Source organism: Phoenix dactylifera, chromosome 14, assembly GCF_009389715.1.
Source record: "Phoenix dactylifera cultivar Barhee BC4 chromosome 14, palm_55x_up_171113_PBpolish2nd_filt_p, whole genome shotgun sequence".
Lineage (NCBI taxonomy): Eukaryota > Viridiplantae > Streptophyta > Magnoliopsida > Arecales > Arecaceae > Phoenix > Phoenix dactylifera.
The window spans coordinates 5,823,036-5,847,611 of NC_052405.1; the positions used below are offsets into that span (position 1 = coordinate 5,823,036).

At 35.9% G+C, this 24,576-nt stretch overlaps 1 protein-coding gene across 17 annotated transcripts; it reads right to left on the reverse strand.

Annotated features, from left to right (window-relative positions):
* Positions 1 to 1,161: 1,161 nt before the first annotated feature.
* LOC103708067 (putative pentatricopeptide repeat-containing protein At5g13230, mitochondrial) lies at positions 1,162 to 23,032 on the reverse strand. Of its 17 annotated transcripts, none has more exons than XM_039133428.1 (7): positions 20,114 to 23,032; positions 17,722 to 17,912; positions 5,574 to 5,688; positions 5,313 to 5,365; positions 3,466 to 3,727; positions 3,167 to 3,247; positions 1,162 to 1,382 (listed from the first exon to the last, which is right to left on the reverse strand). In XM_039133428.1, the coding sequence occupies exon 1, from the start codon at positions 22,862 to 22,864 to the stop codon at positions 20,369 to 20,371; it is 2,496 nt and encodes an 831-aa protein (XP_038989356.1). In that variant the 5' UTR covers positions 22,865 to 23,032; the 3' UTR covers positions 1,162 to 1,382; positions 3,167 to 3,247; positions 3,466 to 3,727; positions 5,313 to 5,365; positions 5,574 to 5,688; positions 17,722 to 17,912; positions 20,114 to 20,368. The 17 variants fall into 17 exon arrangements, 13 of the variants coding, with proteins under 13 accessions (XP_038989356.1, XP_038989355.1, XP_038989353.1 ...); XM_039133427.1 differs by adding an exon at positions 2,033 to 2,147 and having other exon boundaries at positions 3,167 to 3,727; XM_039133425.1 differs by having other exon boundaries at positions 3,167 to 3,727; positions 17,722 to 17,778.
* Positions 23,033 to 24,576: the final 1,544 nt, after the last annotated feature.

A 24,576-nucleotide genomic window follows, 5' to 3' on the forward strand; every position in this document is an offset into this window, starting at 1 on the left:
AATACTAATCATTTATAACAAATTTACTTTGTTAGCATCTATTTACAATAGAAGTCCGCTAAGTAAAGGTCTTCAAGGCGTGTGTGCCTCATAACTAGACTTAGTATCAAGGGGCCGAGCCAGGCTCCATCCAAGGTATAACTATAATTAGTCAACCCAGACCCAACCTAGCCAAGCCTTCCTGACTTCGAGCTTCAAGCCAGATTTTGGGCTTCCTTATTTTTTTTTTTTAATTCAAAAAAAAATGACTAGCAAAGGAGAGGGAGGAGGAGGAGGAGGAGGACGGCGGAGGCAGCGACAGTTACCTAGGGTTACTTGTTTATCTGGGCCGGTTCAAGCTGGGCTCCGCCAAGCTTCAAGGCCTAATCCCGAGTCAGGCCTGATTAACACGAGGGATCATATTTCAAGCCCAGCCCAACCCAGCCCAGCCCAGCCCGCTGAGCTTAAAATATAAGCCATAACACGTGGTCTTTGGGCCTGAACGGGCCAGTGAACACGTCCACTACTGGCTCTTTTCCATTAATAAGCCCATATCTAGAGTTGGGTCTTCACTAGGGCTATGTGAAAGTAAAATGTCCCAACACAAACCTAAGTAAAAGGGCTTCAATTTATATCTTCTCCATCATCTATGGATTTATCTGATTGTAAAACCAAGAGAAACAAATATTCTGATTGCTCTATAGTCAACAAATTTTGGACCTTAGAAACAAGGATCAACAACTTAAAATTTGTCACAAAAACCACTTTGGAGAATAACATATGTTTGCAGTCCTCAGGTCATTTCTGAATTATTGCTGTAGAATATTAACATTCCATTCTTCCTTCCTCACTCTTGTTACTGCTCCTAAAACCAAGCTATGACTGGAATGCAAACCATGCATCTTCTAATCGAAATTCTTTACCATATTGGAACTCCCAAGTTTCGGTATAACCTTTTGCGCTCGACCAAAGCCAGTGATTCGGGCTGTATCTGCACTCCCCAAATGTAGGGCAAAACAATTACAATGAACAGAACAGATGCTTACAGTACTTCGGTCCCTCCTCGGCACATTAACTGGGGAGAATTTTCAAGTATGAATCTAACCATCTTTTCCTAAGAAAAAAATAACCATATTTATTCTAATTTAATCCAAGTAGCAATATTTAAGGTAGATGCATCCATTGCCAAATATGAATTTATTTTCAGAAAATCGATTAACTTCCTCTTCGGATAGAAAATTTGTGGACAATGGTATGTTTCAGATGGCACAATTTGATATCTGGATGATGGATCAGCCATCCATTTTGCTAATCAGACACATCACATCGATCCATGAGTATGTGGCACTTTTCCTGTTGCCATAGTTTCAAGATGGTGGGTCTTGATTCCTGCAACCGACAACCTAGACAAACAAATAAGATAGAAAAGTTAAGCTCTTGAAACCAAAGTGCCATCAGCTATATTACCTACCCACTATATGAAGACTGGAGACAAGTTCATGTACTAATATCAGCAACTACTAGTTAGGCATAAAAATCTGGGCATGTTCATGTGAAATGATAGGCAATTCCAAGAAATCTCGAACGATAAAAAGATTAAAAGAATGTCCCCATGATGGACAGCCAAGTCATTTAGTTAAATGCAAATCTCAAGTCTAATCTCTCTGTATGATCGTGTAGAAGTTTAACTTCGACTTGCTGCTTTTGATTATTCATGACAAAGAACTTCAACCAAACAAATGATACTGACATATAAACAGTCATCAATTAGATGGCTTTTAAAGTAGATCTAAAGATATCACGTATGTGAAGCTGAAACTTTAGGCTAAGCTCTTGGATTGCAAATGCTTCAAATATACAACTTGAGATTCATTTCCACTGACTAAGGGTAGGTAAAAGAGTGCTTCGCAAGGATGCGTGACTATTAGAGAAATCTTTATCTGTGCAACTACTGTTACGAAGCATCTAGGTTTTCCAATCAGCAACCCTGCAAATAAAGAAAAAAGGGAAGTAGAAAAGAAGAAAAAGCAACAGAGAGCAGAACGTTCATAACTTATTGAATAACGCCTGTGTAGTTCTCAGGTCAATATTACTTGCCATTGTTCTTGCACCTTCGGTCTCAATAATGACTTCAGACTCAGACGTGGTTAAAACATCTTGGCACGTAGCTATTGAAAGAGACAGAATAACAGTTATGACTTTCAAGCAACGATATGTTGATTAATGGTGCAATCAATATTTTCAAAAGCTTTTTCCTTGTGAAAGATACGTAGGTGAGCATGTTATCTTTGCTCCTGAATTTTTCCATCATAAACAATTCGCTGTGGTATCATGAACACTGCAATGTACAGAAAAGGAACCAAAATGGCTAACAAAAGAAAACTTTTTCTATGACCACAGTGTCACATTCAAAATAATAGTAAAAAAAGATTCAAATCAAGATATCAAAGATCTTGGTTTCATAATTAGATGTTGAGTTTGATGGTAAATGGACCTCTCAGGTTGTGATGAACCATATTGAAAAGCCCTACTTGTTTAACTAGGTCTCTAAAGCCATTACATGCAAAGTAAATAGACAGGCTAAAGAACGAGGAATGTGTAAACATGATTAGAATGTCTTTTGCTGGTAATTGATGCACAGTGCCGTCAGACAAGGATTTGATAATAGGCTTATGCTTAAAACTGGAGAATTGTTTATATATGGAATCTTTCAGGTCTTAAATAAGTCACGTCAGAAAAGGGTGCAATTACATTTGGATCAGAACGCCGGTAGTAAGAATATCAATATTAACTGCTGACATGATGTTGCATGTAAAGGATCAGGCACTAATTCTTCACTTGTTTTTCCACCATGCTATAAGCACTTGAAAGACATTATTCTTTACAAGAAGTTCATAAGATTGAAATAGTAAAAAAACTATCCTATCTAATTAGATCAAGCGAATGATCCATTTCAAAAGAAAACAGAAAAGAATAAAGTTTTGATGTTAGAAATTAACCAAAGGAATAGAAAACATGAAAATATGACAAAGATAACGAGAGAATGACCAACCAAAAAATAAGAAACTGTCTTACTCCTTACTCAAGGAAAAAACAAACCATTTCAAGACACTCAAAACAAGAACAAACCACTTCAAGAGAGTTTTCGAGCAGATTCATGAGTAGTCAAATAAGTACAAGGAGAAACCTGAACAACAGTGTACGCCAAAGGCCTGCTCGAATTCCTCCTTCATTTTTCCTTCTAGATATTTGTTTGATTCACGCAAAACTTGTAGTAGACAGAAAAGAAAACTTTGGTGAACCACATAATTCTAAGATCAAAGATGTATACATAATAGAATTAAATATGTCTGATGGGATTGTGACAATCCTAGCATTTTTGAAGATTGACATGTAGGTTGCATGAGACTAATTCGAGAAGTAGATGTGGAAAGAAGAACGAAGCAGAAGTTGTCTACATATACAATGTGTTATCAGATGGCTCACAAGCAAGTGCCGATGGTAAAAGGTTCCACATGAGTTGACCTGATTGGTTTCAATTTTCAAAGCCAAATAAACATAAGGCATGAAATAAAATTCACAGCCACTTTATAATAGAAAAGGACTTTTAAGTAACCAGCAAACCAAAAAAAAAAAAAAAACTGATGTTTTGTAGTAATAGTTGAGCGGTTCTTATTTCTTAGTTGAGCGGTTCTTATTTCTGAGAAATCGTCCTTCTGCAGAATCAAATTTTACAGTGCCTGAGTCCCTGTCAAAGGAGAAAAGAGAGTCAGCATGTCAAACATACTCTTTGTTGTGATGCTCAGATCTTGCACAAACCAACAAAGTTGTCTATTCAGGCACCAAATTAACAAAACTTCACCTAAGACCAATGTTTTTAAAAGGCTAAAGGTGAAAGTGAGGTGGTTCATTCTAAAAAGATGGCATGTATCCTTGGGGCAATTCAGAGGATTAGGGAGCGGAAGACCGCAAGAATATGGTTAATACTACCAAAACTTTAAAATTAAAAGTATAGAGAAGAGCAAATAAATCAAACAGTTATAAATATCAGAACGACACGATCATCATATTTACATTTGTTTTTAGTTAAAGAAAGATTTTGTTTGCTTTAAGTCATAAAGGGATAGCATATAAGAACATGACAGGGTATGTGCCTTTTATCTACCTAAAAGACCATTTTAAGATGTATATCTAACTTTGAAAAGAGTAAGTTGTAACCTCAAGGCACAAGGCTCAAGGCATTTTGTTATTGCCTTGCCTCTAGGCAAAAAATTTTGTAAGCCTCCATGCTAGCGCTCTAAAACCATGTCTAAAACAAGCTAGGTCAAAGCACCTTGGTTAATAATGGCAAATCCGAAAAGATTTATATTATAGGATTCAGAGTTTTTACATATCATACCATATCGGTCCGTATTGTGTGTATCAAACCATATTAGTGAAGAACCCATATAATATCGAGGCTCGATACATTACCATAAATGGTATAGGTGTTGTGCCGATTTAGCACCTTTACCATGTCTTGATACCGAGGCATCCTGTATTGTGGCATACCACATTGTCAATATACCGATATAGGACCCGGTATCGAGACGATGATCAACAATAAGAGGAAAAACCAATTCTTACAAGCTTTAGTAAACAATTTTTATTAGTGGCAAAGAATTCTCATTAATTCACATATACTTTGCATGGTTACAATGTTCTCTAAATTAGAGAGATATTTTCGAATTACTCTCAGTTTCTTTCTTGACCTAATGATTCTCAGAATTATTCTCCAAATATCTATTCAATTATTCTCAAATTATACATAAATTTTATGATTTGTTCATGAATTATTCCCTACCAACTTAAGAATTTTAGTGTTACAAATTAATAAAATCACATATCGTTTCCAATGGTGATGTTTTTTGCTATCATATGTTATTTTTGACTCACCTATATTATTTTTAAGTACAAAAATTTTAAAATATTTCACAAATTTTATATTTTTAATTTTATGATTTTCTAATTCTTTGTTAGTTGACCTCTTTCCAAGCTTTTAATGAATTTTCTGGATTTTTTACAAATTCCTAACCAATTGCATCTATATGCATAGTTCTGGATCATCAAACTTTTGACTTTGATACTTTGTAGCTGAAAGCCCAAGTTTAATAAAGATCGAACTGACTTGAGGTGGATTTAACTATAAAGTGGACTAAGGTCTTCGTGAAAATCTCCACTCAAGTCTACAAATATGCAGTGTACACTCAGATAACATAAAAAAGTTAAAAATTTCAGAAACTAACTATTTTTTCACCTGAACAAAGACTAAATAAAAGTAAGATCTATGCTACCTTGGGTGCTTGACCTTTGAAAATTTTCACCGAGCAGACTCTGGCACTGAACTCTGCAAATCACGAAAACAATGTCAATATAAAACATCATTCCATCCTCTTACCTTGGTGGAAGAAAGAATAATAATTGGTGCCCACCTAGTAGAACAGTGAACATGGAAAGGACAGGCAAAAAAAAGGAATGATTGTAGAAAACATCAATAGACCAAACTATAAATATTATAATCGACAAAGTCCAACCAGAAAATGGGGAACTGAAACCTGAAAGGGGCCACTGATTGGTCTTGAATGTTCTATTCCATCGTGTTCCAAAATCCAGCTCCTGCTATAATGTCTGACTTCTAGCTCTAAGTTCCAGCATCCTATATGGCAAGGTCTGCATAATTAATTTAGGAAAAAAATGTGTGTATCATATGCATCATTGAATTGAAGCTTGTGGTGATTTCTAAGTGAGACCTACATATTTTATGGAAAAATAAGTTAAAATTTGATTCAATAATTTTCACTTAATAGTTACAGAATTCAAGTAAAGCACATAGCTTAGAATTTACTACATTACTATGAAGTCGTGTTGCTGCCATTCCTTCATCTTGTTAACATCAGCAGGAGGATTGTCAATGATATAATCATGCTTTCCTTTTTGCTTGATGAAAATTTCCACTGCTTTGGCCCATTGAAGATAGTTCCATGCTCCACAAAGCTTGTCAGGTGTCATTTGTGATGACCCAAAGATTGATTTAAAGATTGATTTTGATGATCACAAAAACCTTGAAGTATAAATACTAATGTTTGTGTTGCAAGGAGAAAAATATTCATTTTGCAAGGAACATAGCAAGCTGGAAGAACACAAGAAGGCCTCCAAAGCTCTCAAGAAAAGTTAGAAGAAAGCCACACCTCATTGGCCCAAGATTCAAGTTCAAAGGCTTCAATTTAGAAGAGCAAGTTTTAAGAAAAATTCAAAGGAAAGGCACTCGAGTCGACTCCTACAGTTCTGAGTCGACTCCAAGGAGCAACAGACAGCCGGACAGAAAGATTCATCTCAGAACCTGTCAATGAGTCGACTCCTGAAGAGCGCGAGTCGACTCCGATGCTTGCCGAGTCGACTCTAGGGTAGTACGAGTCGACTCCAGGGAGTCACAGACAGAAAGACAGAGAAGTTATTTTGGACCCTGAGAGCCGAGTCGACTCCGGAGGAACTCGAGTCGACTCCGATGGTTGGCAGGTCGACTCCAAAGGAAGCGAGAGTCGACTCCCAGTGTGATACAAAGCAAAAGTCAGAGAGCAACTTTCGGACACTGAGAGCCGAGTCGACTCCCGCAAAATCCGAGTCGACTCCGAGGCAGCGCAACCCCAAAGACAGAAGACGGTATTTTCGTCTCTGAGAGGCGAGTCGACTCCAAGACAGTTCGAGTCGACTCCAAGGCAGCGCGACCCCAAAATACAGAGGATCAGTTTTCGGGCTCTGAGAGCCGAGTCGACTCCAAGAGAATCCGAGTCGACTCGAGGAAGAAAATCAGAAAATATGTCCTCCGGACTCCATGGGATGAGCCGACTCCGAAAATGCCAAGTCAGCTCCAGAAGTTGGCGAGTCGACTCCGGGTCAAGTCGAGTCGACTCCCAGTCGAAGAGGCGACTTTAATTCAAATTTGGAACAGTGGCCGAGTCGTCTCCAGTAAAGCACGAGTCGACTCCTGCAACAGGCGAGTCGACTCCTGATCGCGCGAGTCGACTCCGATCCCAACGGAAATATTGTCAGGAGGTACAGACTGTGTCCAACGGCTCTATTTTTGTCTCTAACGGCTAGATTCTTGTTTCCACACCATCTAAAGCTATAAAAACAAGAAGAGAGCTAGGGGAGAACTTATGGAAGTGGGAGAGAACATTTAGAAAAGAGATTTCAAAGAGATTACAAGAGAAATCTCCCATAAGCACAAAAGGGCCATTCAAAGCAAAATAGAGAGAAGAAGAGCATCCAAGTGAATCACAAAGCTTCCTCTTCATCCGTGTGCTGCCTCGGAAATCCTCTACTTCGTGCCAAATCAAAAGAGGGTCAAGTAAAGAAGAAGCCGAGCTCCTTCATCTTCAAAACTCGTTTGAGGGCTTCTCTTTACTCTCTTTGTTTATATTGTTATATTTGCTTATTTAAGAAGCTTTGATTTGTTTTACACTTTGTTTTAATATCCTGTAATTTGATTCAATCAAGGGATTGAATCAAGGGGTTAAGGTTTGTTGGTAAGCCAAAGGAAAAACCAACGGTGTTAGGTTTGTTGGTGAGCCGAGGGTAAAACCAACGTGTAAGGGTTCGATTGTGATCCCGGAAAAACAATCGGAGTGGTTCTAGTCGGTGAGCCTGGAAAAACCGACCGAGTTCGTTGTGCGCTCGTAAAACAACAAGTTGGGTTGTGAGCTTGTAAAACAACCGGCTGTAATCTGTAGGATTATAGTGAAATTCCCAAGAGGTCTTGGGGAGTGGATGTAGGTGCTGGGGTGCACCGAACCACTATATGTTTGTTGTGTTTGTAATGCTTCTTGTTATTGTCTAACGTACACACTTACTCACTTAGATAAATAGCATGCTTAACTATTATCCGCGAATTCTTTAGTAGCAAGCATATTCAATCAAGTCACATTCTATACATCAAACTGTTGCTAAGTTTAACTTTCACTGTGCATCTATACAACTTAGCATAATTAATCAAAAACTTTTAGAAGTAGGTTAAAAGTATTAAAAGACCCAATTCACCCCCCCTCTTGGGTTGTATCTACTGGGCAACAAGTGGTATCAGAGCAGGTGCTCTAAGTTTAATTATTGATCTCACGATCAAGAGCCAAAGATCATGACAACTCAAATAGATAGTTTTTTAGGAGAAGGACAATCAATTGATACACCTCCACTATTTAATGGCATAAACTATACACATTGGAAAATACGCATGCGCATTTTTATTCAATCACAAAACTATTATTTATGGAAAATCATAATAAATGACCTTCACACACTTTCTCAAACTATTAATGAAAAGGACTTAGCACAATTGAATGCTAATGCTATGAACATATTATATTGTGCTATTCAAGAAACGAAGTTTAATGAAATTTCTGCATGCTTATCTGCTAAGGAAATCTGGGATACTTTAGAAAATATTTATGATAAATCTCAGATTAGCTCACATGTGCTTCAATTGCATACTAACAATGAGACTGCAGAAAAAGATGTTGAATCTCCCACCTCAGTCGAGTCGACTCCAAGTATTTCAGAGTCGACCCTCAAGTTAACCGAGTCGACTCCAATTATGTCCGAGTCGACTCCGAGGCAAATTAGCTTCCTAAAGACAAAGAAGAAGAGGAAGCAAGAAGAAAGGAAGAAAGAGGTAAAACGCAAGAAAGCCTTGACCAAGAGAAAGTCAGACAAGGAATTGAAAGTTAGGAGCAACAATGAACCACAAGAGGTAACTAATTTATGTCTTATAGTACAAGAAGATAAAGTAGAATCTGAATCTAATCTTACACCAAATGAATTTCATGAAGAATATTCTTATAATGAACTTTTGAATGCTTTTCATGATTTGTATGGTGAATGTAGAAAACTAGCTATGAAGAATAAAAATCTTAAGAAACTAACTTCTGAAAATGAAAGCTTAAGGTCGTTTTCAGAAGAATTGATTCAGAAAAATCATAACTTAATTAAAGAAAATCAAAACTTAAGTAAAGAAATTAATCAATTAAAATCTTTTATTAACAAATTCACCGTAAGCTCTGAAAAATTAAAAATGATGTTTGAAAGCCAACATGCTGATTTTGATAAATCAAAATTTAGCTTGACCCCTCCACTTAGCCATAAATCTCTAGAGAAAAAGGTTATCAATTCACCAAGCAAACCATTAAATAAGATAACTTATTTCAAACATGAAAAGAATGGGCATAACAACTTTACCTATCGTTCTAACATAATTAAATCAAATGGTAAAGTTATTACTATTAAACAGATTTGGGTTCCAAAAGGAACCATATGTCCTAACTCTCAAGGACCCAAGCAAGCTTGGGTACCCAAAATGAGGATGTACACATAGGTGTGCCAAGATACCCATGGAACAAAAAGAAACTTAAAAAGTTATTAACAAAAATAATAATAATGAAATCAGTAATCCTTGCATCTCATCATTATTTTTGTTTTAATATTTGATTAAAGTATGAATTGCATGTGTTGATCAATTTTGTGATATAGAAAATACTTTTGGAAATATAATCAAATCACTTCATTTTATAGGATACTTTACTCACCATTGGATAAAGTTGCTAAATGATTAATCATTATTAAGATTAATTCTATAAATTCTCTATATGCTTGATTGAGAGTTTTTATCCATGGCATTATTGTTTATTGATCATAGATATGATAATGTGTACTTGGTATGCTTTTGAATATATGCACTATGAATACCAAGATTAAAGAAACCATCCTTGGCACATAGAATCAACTCATGCTAGTATGTACTTAATCTCAAAAGACCTTGCCATAGGCTTACTTAGATTATCTACTTAAAGGTCAAAGTTTTGCTATGCATGCTAACTAAGGAAACAAACAAAAATCATTTCTAAATCTAAAGATGTTGTTTCCATCTCTAAGTTTTCAAAAGCTTACATTGGATTTGTTCTTGGGAAATAAAACTGAAGTATTTTTCTGTATTTACTAAATCTTGTAAAAGCGTTTCAAATGAAAAAGGTTTCCAAACTGTGAAGATCATGGCACAGTGTTGAAAACCAAAATCCTGATTAAGGTTATACAGAAAATAATATTAAATTCAATTATTTCAGCTCCAAGGACATCATAAGTAAAATAGGGTTAATAGAATTCTTGAAGAAATGAAAAAGACAATTATGTATGATAGTCATCTACTTAAATAATTTTTAAAAGACTATCATCACTGCTTGTCATACATATGATTTCTATTAGATCTATTTTTGATGAAAATTTTGATCTTCTGAAAACTGGAAAATGAACCATTGCATATCTTTCATATTTTTCAGTCGTACATGTTATGCTTGATATGCTCTAATGAAAATAATGCCAAATCTGATAAAGATACTTCTATCCTTGGATATCATTCATCAAGCAATGCATATAAAACATTCATGAAAAATTCTAGTTGTAGAGGTATCAATTCATTTTATTCTTTATGAGACTAATGATTTATTATCAAAATACTAAAAACAAATTATATATGTATATGGTTAATCTTTTACATATAACAATCTGAAAAACTTGTTAATAATTAGAACCAAAATTGGATTTTTCAGATATGCACTTAATGAAGAAAAATTGATAACTACTAAAAGACTAAATCAAGAAAAGATGAAATAGATCTTGATAAGATTTTTGCATGATTAGAAGTAAAGATCACCATTATCATTTGTTTGCTTTATGAGCTTTATATTCTGTCAAATGAATGTGTAGAATGCACTCCTATGTGGTTATTTCATTAAAAAGGAGATCTATGTTAAATAACCACCGTATTTGAAAACACTCATTACAAATATGTTAAAGCAATATATAATTTGGAACAAGCATCAACAGCATGATACAAAAGCTTAAGCAACCTTTTTGATAGAAAGTAATAGTGATGAATCTTTGCATCAAAAAGAAGAATTTGTGATATCTTACTTGCTCAAAGTTTACATTGATGACATCATTTTTGGTTCTACTAATGAAGAGTTATATGAAGACTTTACTTAGCTCATGCAAGGAGAGTTTGAAATACGTATGATGAATGAATTAACATCTTCTCTCAAACTCCAAATTAAGACAAACAGGAAAGGGGATCTTCATTGACCAACGTTAGTCCACAAGAAAACCCCTATAGAAGATTGGCATGAAGAACGTATATCTATGACCCCATCTTGTAGAATTTGAAAAGGATGAGCAAAGTAGATCTATTGTTTAAAGCTGTATTGAAGCATGATAGAATAATTATTTTATCATACAGCTAGTAGATCTGAATGTATGCTTATTATGTGCCCTTATGCAAGACTTCAATCCAACTTTAATCATATTTCATTGATAACAAATAAATCATAATCTGAATTTTGATAGAAACAACCGTTTAAGATAAGCTGATTAAAACTTAGCTAACATGTCTTATTAATAATTATCTTAAGCAAATAGAATCTAAGCTCCATTGATTCTGAAAATAAAAAAAAAATTTTGATTTGACCTTGATAAATCTTCCTATTGCCTCACATGCTTGTCCTTGAACTATCTTGGTTAATGAAACTATCTCTTTAGTTCAAGTGATATGTGCTTGCTTATATTTAGGCAATCTCTTGAGTAAAGTGATTCAATATTTAATTATTGTCATATCTTATGTTGAGTCATCTAATTAAAAAAAATTATATGTTGAATGAATATTTTGTATCTTAAAGAAACTAAAGACTTTCTTTCAAGAAAGAAAAGGAGTTTGTTAATAATGCAGGATCCTTGAGCAAGAAAATGAAAGATCTCAACTTGAAGGATATGTCCATGTAAGATACAACAAACATTCACATGCAAACAAGAGAGAAGACCTTCTTCAGCCAAAAGTTCATACATAAGAAATCTAGTAGGTATTTGACTGAAGAATGCAGAATGAATTGGTAATTCTAGATACTTCTCTCATAAATTAATTGAGCAAAGTCAATAACTTAAATCTTATTATGGCATGATTAAGGTCTTTAATTATTAATTTTTGATTGATTTATACTCTTAGAAATTGTTTCATGGTTTGCCCAAACTAAAATATATCTTTGCCTATGTCATAACAATGAAATACACAAGTTTATGCTTGAACTTTTGATTTAAAATAACTTGTGAGGAATGATGAATCCTTGAGCATAATGAAAATGTTGTTTGCATGATATACATCTATATGATACATAAGATTAATTCTTTATTATGCTCTTTCATGTAAATTACTTGAGAATAACAAAAAGAGAGAGATAAAGAAAAGAAAATGAAAATTATTCAAGAGAAGTAAAATCTAAGTAAAGGCAAATACTTCAATCTTAAGAAAAAGCAAAACAAGCATAATATATTCGGCACATTTGGAAGGGATAAAATCCATAATTAATTATACTTAAACAGGAAGAGTTTGAAGTAAACATTTTAACCTTTCTATATTGCTCATCATAGGGATGGTGCCAATGGGGAGGCTAGTGGTAGTACCCGGCACTATTTGACCCAACTATTCGGTGTAGGGCATATTAGGGACGGCACAAGAGGGAGGCTAGTGGTAGTACCTCGTGCCCCTTCCCAACTCCACCGGATAGGGAGCAAATAGAGTATAGAGCATAAGAAAGTAAAAATGAAAGACAAAGTTAATGAAATTATATAAGAAGAATCAAGTCAAATTTATTAATCACTTGAAAACACACTTTAAGGATGAAATCAGTGCAAAATTATATTTAAATAGGGAGAGTTTATTTGAAAAGAATTGATTTTGATCCTTGACATTCTTTTTTCTTAATATTTTAATGCATGACTTAACACATGATATATTTTGCATATGGCATGATGCTTTAAATTATGGATTCTCAATATTTTGTAATGCTTCATGCTTGGACAATTTGATTGATTGTTTGAAATACTACATAAAATTTTTGTTTGGTAAGAAAATTCAGATTTGTCATTCACAATCATCGTTAAAATGTGAAAGTTGAAATGAGAAGAGAAAGATATCTCTATTTAGGCAAAATGAATTGATCTTGATCTATCTTTCTACTTGCCTAACTTTGATACATAATACCCTAATACTTGTTAAAATATCCTCCATTTTGTATCGAAACTCAATACTAAATACAAAGATCCTGAAAGTGCTCTAATGTTATTGAAATATGTGTTTTCAATCTTAGTAATTTAAGATGAGCTACAAAGTAGAAGATACATATCTCAAATTTTGAGAGCCTTCTTGGAAATTCTTATGAAAATTCAGAATCTGATTTTGTATAAAAGCTTAAACTCAATATGATTTCTAAATAAAATCTTAATTTAAGAAAAACAGAATTAATTTTGATGCCTTGGCTGATTGCTCCGATACGCATCCGAAACATATCTTTTCTTATCATTAAAATCTACTAATATTGGTCTAAATGATCAATGATCTTGATTGCAAGCAAATATTTTTAAATATATGATTTTACTTTGATATTAAAAAAAAAAATCTATTGGGCTTCATGTATACATTGCTGAAAAACTGTGATTAAGAAATTGAGTTCTATAAATATATATATTTCAATGATCATCTATATGTTTTTCTCTCCTACATTATTAAAGACAGAATAGAGTGAATGATCTTAAAGCAAGAAATATTTCAGCTCACTCGAATGATTCTAAAAGAAAGAAAATGTAAATGCCTTTGAAAGAAACTGAGCTTCAAATGAATCATTTTCTGATTAATATTTCTATACATTTTTCTCTAAGATTAGGAGAAAGCATAACTTGTTCTTAAAGGATTAGAAAGAGTGATTACTATAAATTTTGAATAATTCTAGATCACTCTACATTCTTGATATCATAAAGTTTCAGGTTTATTCACGTTGAACATTAAAATCTGAAATTCAACAAAAGAAAAGAATGATTAAAGAAGTATGCATCTTTTGAGGGGGAGCTTTAGATATCTTATCCTAAAGTTACTTCAATTTGAAGCATACCTTGATTTTTATGGATTGATTTTGATGAACCTCCTTATAATGCAATACTTGCTTTAATTATAAGTTTATGCCTTGAGAAGAGTTCTATAAAGGTTGTCTTATCTCATACCTTGAGTCTTATGAAAATAAGCTGAAACTTATGGAAAACATATTTTTGAGATTGACAATTTTATTGAACATTATCTTCAAACTCTAAACTGTTAAATGGAATAATCAATTGAGGGGGAGAAAGAAAATTTCAGAAGGAGAGGTATTATGGAACTTAATCGCAAAAATCTTTATGATACACCTTGAGGATTGTTATTTGGTTAATATTTCTTATGCATACATCATGAACCAAATTGCAAGTCAAACAGTTGATCTTAAGAGCCTCTAACTTAATGAAAAAGGGGGAGAATAACGTGTTGAATTTTTTTTTTTTTGAGTATCTCTTAGAAAATCTATTTTGAAATTCACTAATGAGTCCAAATTGGCTTGCTCTTTAGAACTTAAATTGTGTGCCAATTCATATTTTTTTTTATGTATCAAATTGTGCTTATTTTCTAAAAGAACAAAAGAAAGTCTTTAAAAGAGCTCTGAGATGAATCATAAATTGCATGAATTCATATTTTGGTATTTGCGCCCCAATGCTCTTATTATCATTAAAGAACTTTGAAGTCATTAAGAATTAATGATCCAACATGATGATATGTTTTTCAAGTATATGAGTTTTGATCTTATACTCTGAAAATTAATTAAATTGCTCTCATGTTGATAAAATACTTAATAGATTGGGCAAAAGATCTTAAATAAACAAGCTTTCATACTTATTATTAAAGAGAGGTTAGATTTCCACTCATGTGTTTCCTTGAATATCATTTATAGTACTTCTTGTATTAACCTAAGGAAGATTCCACCTATACTTGATTAGAAAACTATCTGTGGTATCAAATTAGAAAACTTCTTGAAATCACATTCGATGTGTTCTGCTCTGAAATTATCTTAATTGGCTCTGATCTATGCTCATTAATCTGATTCTAATATTATTGCCTTGAGTTTTATGATTCATATCCTTGCAATAATTTGACATGCAAATCAGAGTACAATAAGGAAAAGAAATATTTGAGTATTCTTATCTTTGTGCTTCATGTTTCACTATCTTTTTGATGTTGTCAAAAAGGGGGAGAAATATCTAAGTATATGCTCAAAATGCTTTGTGTTTTGCATTGAACACCAACTCAGCTTAAATTGAAATATGTTGATTGTGTTAAGCTGATTAAATCTAAAGCATTATCATGAAGTATGTTTTTAAATATATATGTTTTCTACTTCATGCAACTTAGCTATGTATTACTTCTAGAACACAATATATTTTATATTGCATATACTCCAAGTTTTGTCATCATCAAAAAGGGGGAGACTGATGACCCAAAGATTGATTTAAAGATTGATTTTGATGATCACAAAAACCTTGAAGTATAAATACTAATGTTTGTGTTGCAAGGAGAAAAATATTCATTTTGCAAGGAACATAGCAAGCTGGAAGAACACAAGAAGGCCTCCAAAGCTCTCAAGAAAAGTTAGAAGAAAGCCACACCTCATTGGCCCAAGATTCAAGTTCAAAGGCTTCAATTTAGAAGAGCAAGTTTTAAGAAAAATTCAAAGGAAAGGCACTCAAGTCGACTCCTACAGTTCCGAGTCGACTCCAAGGAGCAACAGACAGCCGGACAGAAAGATTCATCTCAGAACCTGTCAACGAGTCGACTCCTGAAGAGCGCGAGTCGACTCCGATGCTTGCCGAGTCGACTCCAGGGTAGTACGAGTCGACTCCAGGGAGTCACAGACAGAAAGACAGAGAAGTTATTTTGGACCCTGAGAGCCGAGTCGACTCCGGAGGAACTCGAGTCGACTCCGATGGTTGGCAGGTCGACTCCAAAGGAAGCGAGAGTCGACTCCCAGTGTGATACAAAGCAAAAGTCAGAGAGCAACTTTCGGACACTGAGAGCCGAGTCGACTCCCGCAAAATCCGAGTCGACTCCAAGGCAGCGCAACCCCAAAGACAGAAGACGGTATTTTCGTCTCTGAGAGGCGAGTCGACTCCAAGACAGTTCGAGTCGACTCCAAGGCAGCGCGACCCCAAAATACAGAGGATCAGTTTTCGGGCTCTGAGAGCCGAGTCGACTCCAAGAGAATCCGAGTCGACTCGAGGAAGAAAATCAGAAAGTATGTCCTTCGGACTCCATGGGATGAGCCGACTCCGAAAATGCCAAGTCAGCTCCAGAAGTTGGCGAGTCGACTCCGGGTCAAGTCGAGTCGACTCCCAGTCGAAGAGGCGACTTTAATTCAAATTTGGAACAGTGGCCGAGTCGTCTCCAGTAAAGCACGAGTCGACTCCTGCAACAGGCGAGTCGACTCCTGATCGCGCGAGTCGACTCCGATCCCAACGGAAATATTGTCAGGAGGTACAGACTGTGTCCAACGGCTCTATTTTTGTCTCTAACGGCTAGATTCTTGTTTCCACACCATCTAAAGCTATAAAAACAAGAAGAGAGCTAGGGGAGAACTTATGGAAGTGGGAGAGAACATTTAGGAAAGAGATTTCAAAGAGATTACAAGAAAAATCTTCCATAAGCACAAAAGGGCCATTCAAAGCAAAATAGAGAGAAGAAGAGCATCCAAGTGAATCACAAAGCTTCCTCTTCATCCGTGTGCTGCCTCGGAAATCCTCTACTTCGTGCCAAATCAAAAGAGGGTCAAGTAAAGAAGAAGCCGAGCTCCTTCATCTTCAAAACTCGTTTGAGGGCTTCTCTTTACTCTCTTTGTTTATATTGTTATATTTGCTTATTTAAGAAGCTTTGATTTGTTTTACACTTTGTTTTAATATCCTGTAATTTGATTCAATCAAGGGATTGAATCAAGGGGTTAAGGTTTGTTGGTAAGCCAAAGGGAAAACCAATGGTGTTAGGTTTGTTGGTGAGCCGAGGGTAAAACCAACGTGTAAGGGTTCGATTGTGATCCCGGAAAAACAATCGGAGTGGTTCTAGTCGGTGAGCCTGGAAAAACCGACCGAGTTCGTTGTGCGCTCGTAAAACAACAAGTTGGGTTGTGAGCTTGTAAAACAACCGGCTGTAATCTGTAGGATTATAGTGAAATTCCCAAGAGGTCTTGGGGAGTGGATGTAGGTGCTGGGGTGCACCGAACCACTATATGTTTGTTGTGTTTGTAATGCTTCTTGTTATTGTCTAACGTACACACTTACTCACTTAGATAAATAGCATGCTTAACTATTATCCGCGAATTCTTTAGTAGCAAGCATATTCAATCAAGTCACATTCTATACATCAAACTGTTGCTAAGTTTAACTTTCACTGTGCATCTATACAACTTAGCATAATTAATCAAAAACTTTTAGAAGTAGGTTAAAAGTATTAAAAGACCCAATTCACCCCCCCTCTTGGTTGTATCTACTGGGCAACAATTTGTATAGCAAGTAAATCTCCCATGGAAACTCCACCTTTCATACCAACTTCTCCACCTGCCATGGTGAAAGTTGTAATAACAACAGACAGCAACTTTCAGCAAAGAAGCAATTTAGGAATCACTGCAAACAATTTAGCTACACTCAGGACCAGCAAAGAATAAGAAAACCTTAACAGGACAGTAACTGAATCAAAAGCATCATCCTTTCTGAACTTCTAGACAGCAGAAATGCCGACTGCTGATTGAGAAATGAAGTGAAGGCTCTTACTGACATCCAGCAATCCTGGGATCACGAGGTACATGTAGAATCACTCCTTGACAGAGACTAACATGAAATAGAATACCATCAGTCCTCAAAAGCCCTCTACCACAGTATCACATGCTTTGTTTGAAGAAAGAGGGCATTGCTACAAATTGTGGGATTAATGCACACCCCACAAACTAAGATAAGAAACATTCCTGCAGATAAAAAGGAGTACTTTATTTTCAACTAGATTTTCCTCCTCACTTCTGATTTCAAGCAGCAAAACAAACACAGAAGAGACCCTAACCCGGCTCTCATACCATGTAACAGATTCAGGTTAAGGGAAAAACCAGAAAAGCATGAAAGCATAAAAGATTGGAGACGAGAGAATAAGATAAAAGGAAGAGAAGGGAGAAAGTAGATGAGATGAGAAGAACAGAGGGATTAGTGTGGCAGCATCAGATTTATTAAAACTAGGATGTAATCCGCGCGATATGCTGGGTACAGTTTTTTCTTCATCTCCTGTCTATTCTTGAAATGCAATATAGCAATGTAATAAATTATAATAAAAAGAAGGTTTCAATAACCAAATTTTTATTATACATCAAACAATTAACTTTGATGATGGTCAAGCAGAAACTTCCTTCAATAATATCAGCAGCATTAATACCTGCATTTACATAGCAAACAGAGAACTCTGCACAAGTTGAGCCTTCGTGAAAAGCTTTCATCATTAATACTAGCATCACTAATAATGGCATCACACAATTTTCTCATTTTTCTAACTGTTGTTGAAATGCAATATAACAATATAGCAAAGTATAATAAATAGAAGACTTTAATAGCCAAATTTCTGTTGCATATTAAGCAATAAATTTTAATGATGGCCAAGCAGAACTCCATCTAATATCGAAATTGATATAGTATTATTGGTTTAGAGAATATAATACTTATTTATTTTTGATAGATAATATTCTTGAGTATCAATTACACTTATATCAATTATATAAGGATAATTAATGCTTAATATTGATAATAGTAAGATACTACAATATCTATCACTTATCATAAAAGAAACCGAAATATAATACTTATTTACAATAGATATCTGCTAAAAATTGATCATTATAAGCACGTCTTCCTCTTGTATCAGTTATAAGAGCCCTACATATTATCCAAAATAAAGGACTATATTAATGAGATATAAGAGTGCTACTTATTAGATATATATAATAAAATAAAATATATGTAAGAGTGCTACTTATTATCCGAAATAAAGAACCGTATTAACGATATCATTAATATGGGTGTCCATGTGGCAAATGGAGGCTCAGCATGGAAAGCTCAGCACAAGCTGAGCCTCCATTTTAGTTATATATAATAGATAAGGGAGCCGACCACCTATTTGGGCCTCACTGAAGGCCCAATAAGCGAGAAAAGTATAATGGGCCCAATAACATCAAGTACAACAGCAGATTAAAATTAAAAACGTCATAAATATTTTCAAAAATTTTAACATCTAGTGCATATCCTTCCTGAGAAGAAACAAGTTTCCCCTTCTACTCTAATGCCCTAGACTACTATGATCATCTACCTGCTAAACATATATTATTTCTAGAAACCATTTTCAGTTCTACCACTTCAGCCCCATAGGCACATGCACATTAACAGGTTGCACTAACAGATATCGGGAGAAGGTTACGCAGATTGCACGTTTAAAATTCTTGCAATATCAAAAAAGCAGTGTAAGAGCGAAAGAGGCCTTTAAAAAGTCATGCAGCCAATTCGAGGGTAGAAAAGTAGTACATACATGCAAATGAATGCAATCTCATTTAAACTCATCATGCACGCATACAACATATAGATAATAAAACCTCTCATTGGATTTCATGATAGAAAAATTGGCAAGGACCTGGTAGCAACAAATACAGTCAGCTTTTTTCTTAGTCTAAATCAAAGGATCTAAGCGCACTTAACCACCAGCAACATACAGATATCTTCCCTCTTGGGCATCAACTATCTCCAATGCCATGGCTGCTTTTATTGATTAACAGTTAAAAGTAAAAACATTAGTCCAACAGTAAGCCAAAGTCGAACATGAAGTTGGAAAATGGAGAAAGCATGTTTAGAAAAGTGAAAATGGACCACAAAAACCAAAGTGAAGACTCGAGCATGGTCAGCAAATATAATGTTGCAGGTTAGATTAAATATTTAGATCAGCAAGATAGTTATCAAGTACAAATCATAAGTGATGTCATGCTTGACATGTGTAATTACAGCCAAACCTATGTGAAAACTATGTCGCACGGAGAAAACAAAAGCAACCACTTATAATAGTTACAACAAACATATGCTCTGTTTTGAAATAAACAAACAATATGTCATGTGAGATCATAGTACATAGTATTCATGTTACCTTGGACATTAAGAAGACTTCTCACTTGCATGTGGATGTAAAAAGCTCACTTTTCTCGCAACAATCACTGCAGGCTTAGACTTTCCATTTTGGAATGCGTTGAAACTTCAGCCAATCAACAATCGATGGAGGCTATACGTCCCACAACTGCCCATAGACAGGGTGTGGCAGCTCCTGGGACAAGGCTCAGAGGCATCAGTTTAGGTGGGCTGCAGATGACGTGCACTTATAACATCCCTCAGGAAAAAAAAGGCATCACCAATAATCATCACAGGAGCAAATTCCATCCACAAAATGATGAAAGCGGTTCATATCTCTCACAATGATTTCACGTTGAACAACCTTAGATATTATCTTGAATGCAGAATGACAGTCTGAGCAAAAACGAAGATTCTTGATAATACGGATTGGACTTCCAGATGGTACCCTTATAAGTGCATATGCCAAGGCCAGCCTCTCACTATGTACCCATACTAAACGTTCTTTTTGGTCCATTGCTATATCATGCAATACTACATTACTATCTGGAACATAGCCTGCTTTCTTGGTCTTCATTTGTAGCCATTCCAGCATTGCATTGATCACCCTCATATCTTGGTGGGATGCATCTCCAACAGAAAAAGAATGGATTTCACCCTGAATCTCAATCCAGCTGAGGCCAGGCTCCTTTTTCACTCCTTTACTCCTCATGGATTTCCTGATGAGGGCCACGTCGTCCCAACTTCCTCCTGCAGCATACAAATTTGACAACAAGACATATGTTGTCTTATCCTGCGGTTCCATCTCAAGCACCCTTTGTGCACAAATTCTCCCTAGCTTGACATTTTTGTGGACCAAACAAGCACCAAGCAATGCACGCCAAACCATAGGACTAGGTTTCATTGGGATTTCTTCAATAAATTTCATGGCATCATTAAGACGACCCGAACGTCCCAAAAGCCTAACCATGCAAGTGTAGTGCTCCATACAAGGTTCAATGCCATATTCCCTATCCATAGATTCAAAATAAGACAAGCCCTCATTCACTAAACCTATATTGCTACATGCTGATAGAACACCAACAAAAGTCACATCATTGGCCTCAACCTTCATTTCCCTCATCTTCCTAAACAAACTTAAAGCATCCAGACCTAAACCATGTATAGCATATCCTGAGATCATAGCATTCCAAGAAATCACGTCATGCTCTCTCATCATGTCAAAGACCCTACAAGCATCTTTGATGCTCCCACACTTAGCATATGTATCGATAAGAGAGTTACTTACCACAATATCATTGTAAAATGGGGTCTTGGCAACCAAGGAGTGAATCTGACTTGCCAATTCAATGGCTGCTATGCTTGCACAAGCCCGAAGCGCACTAGAGTAGGTGACTTGGGTCCCCGGTACTTGAGCAAATTGCATCAGATGAAAAAGCCTCAGAGCATCCTCTCCGAAACCTACTTGAACATAACCAACAATCACTGTATTCCAACTCACATCATTACCATGGGGCAATCGAGAAAAAAGGTCCATTGAGGCCTCCATATCTCCACACTTAGCATAAACATCAATGAGCGCGTTTGCCACAAAAATCTCCAAGTCAAAACCTATCTTGACAACATGACTGTGGACCTGCTTGCCCAAGTTCAAGCCTCCCATATTTGCACAAGCTTGTAAAACACTAGAAAAACTAAATTCATTTGGAACTACTGAAGCTTGCCTCATTTGACGGAAAAGCTCCAATGCCTTCTCATTCTGACTGCTTTGAGCATACCGAGCAATCATGAAACTCCAAAGAATAACATCATGATGGGGAACCACCTCAAAAACTGATCGGGCATCCTCAACATCCCCACACTTCGCATACATATCAAGCAAAGCACCACCCACATAAGCATCCGATCCATAAGAAGTTTTTATCGAGCAACCATGTATACTTTTGCCTAACTCTAGTGACAGCAAGGAAACGGCAGCCTTGAGCAAACTAGTTAGTGTAAAGTTGTTTGGCTTCAAGCCAGCTTTCCTCATCCTAGAGAAGATTCGCAAGGCACTCTTGGGGCAATCATTCTCGGCATAACAGGATACCATCCCGGTCCAAGCAACAATGTCCTTCCCTTTGATTCCATCAAACACCTTCCTTGCATCACCAACAAGACCACAAAGTGAATAAGCATCAATTACAGCTGCCCCCACAAAAGCATTTGAGTCATGGCCGAGCTTACAAATGCAAGCATGAACACACCGACTAAGCTCCGGCAGCTCCATAAGCACAAAGAGTTTCAGGATCGTTGTGAACACAAAATGATTAAGCTCATGGCCTTCTCTATGAAGCCTGAGAAAAAGCTGAGCTGCTTCTAAGAATTGGCCACACTGAGCATGACCCTGCATTACGGTGACAAAAGAAACCATATTTCTCTCACGCATTTCCCCAAACAACTTACAGGCATCATCTACAAGATCGAATTTTACATACAAATTGAGTAGAATGTTCCAACAGAACAAATCCAAACATCCACCATTCTTAAGGGCATGGCAGTGAACTGCTTTGCCTCTGAATTGATCCCCGTTGGCAATGCAAGCCTGCAAGGCTCGGGCGTAGGCATAAGAATCGAACCTGGGCGATCGGCTAACGTAATACTCCTCTTCTATCACCGATTCAGCAGCGTTTGCCAGAAAACCGCATCGAGGGAAGCAGGCCAAAGGATGAAATTGGTGGGTGAGCGTAAAAATTGGCCATTTGGATATTCTAAACAGCGAAAATCTAACCATAACTTCGGAAAGACAACGAGAATGCACTCAAGCTCTCACCTTTACAGGAATCCAATCAATTTTTGAGGCATTTGAAAGGAAACAGAAACTAACGTGTTAAAATATCTGCAGTAGAAGAAGAAAACAATGGAAGAAAGAGAAAAATAATTTTATTTCCCTATTCTATCGCATTTGAAAGATCACAGGGTTATATATATATATATATATATATATATATATATATATATATATATATATATATATATATATGCTTATGTAGCATAATAAAAAATAATACTCGTTGACATAAATTATTATATAATTCCTAAAATTATTCTAACAAAATTATACTAATGAAAAAAATAATACCGACCAATACAGAATCGCGCTAACAAATAAAAATATTATAGGCTGATACACATTGTTATGTGATCTCTAAAATTATGTTAATATCCCTCAGACTTAAATGATATTATAGGTGCCAACTTGAGTTGGAAAACTAGATCACAAATGTACCTAAAAACTGACGTAAGAGATTAAGAGCTAAAGTAACAACTCAAAAACTGACATGATAGACTTGGAGCTGATGTAGTAGCTCAGAAGCCAACGTGATGGACTAGGAGCTAACATAGCATCTCAAAGGATGATGCAGTGGTAGATCAAGAGTTGTCATGACAGCACAGAGCATGATGTGGCAGAATATGAACTATTATAGCAGCTCAAAAACCGATGTAACAGATTAAGAGTTAACATGACAACTTAGAAGCCGATATGGTAAACTGATATGACAATATAAAATTTGATATTGCAGAACAGAAGCTGATATAGTAGCTTAAAACTAATGTGACAAATTAGGAAGCTAGTGCGGCCAACTAGTATGTTTAGCAATGCCGACGTAGCTAACTGACGTGGTAGACTAAAGTTCCACTAACATGACTGACTAACATGGCAAGCTGGTGTATCTATCAATGTGTCTGATTAATGTGACAAACTGACGTATTTGCCAATTTAGCTGATTGACTTGTTTGATGATGTGGCAGCAAGAAGACAAATAGAAGATGATAGTTGCAATGAAGACGGAGCTCAGAGAGAAGGCAACCAAAGGTTAACAATCTTCGTAGATGGAGGCACCATAGAAGAGGAGCAATTGGTTAATTGACTTGTCTGTTGATATGGCAGTGAGAAAACACATAGAAGATAATAGTTGCAGTGAGGACGGAGCTTAAAGAAAAGACAACTGAAGGTCGACAATCTCGTAGGCGGAGGCATCATGGAAGAGGAGCAAGAGACCTCAAACTGGATTGTGAAAGAGCTAGAATCAGCAAATAAAACTGGGGATGGAGAGAAAGGGGCTAAGTGACGGTGAGGAGAGACGACCAAAGATCTAAAGTTGAGGAGAAAAACGGTGGAGAGGAGTTGCTGATTCATTAGAAAACAAAGAATTATCAGGTATTAATTTACTAGAAATAGAGAACATACAGATTTACTAATGAGATCTTCAAATGTTGATTCACTAAAATCAGAGGATCTGTGGGGAAATAGAGAATCTGTGTATCCACCGAAGAATAGAAGATCTTTGGGTGTTGATTCACCCAAGAACAAAGATCGATAGATCAACAATGGGGATTTTCAAAGCTTTTGGACATGGCAATGATGGCCATAGCAAAGATGGAAGGGATGGTGGAGGCAGATTTGGTGATCGGTGGCTTTGATACCATATCAAAATATTTGTA

Coding starts and splice junctions, on each gene's coding strand:
- LOC103708067 (XM_008792835.4), bottom strand. CDS start 22,864: ATGGTTAGATTTTCGCTGTTTAGAATATCCAAATGGCCAATTTTTACG.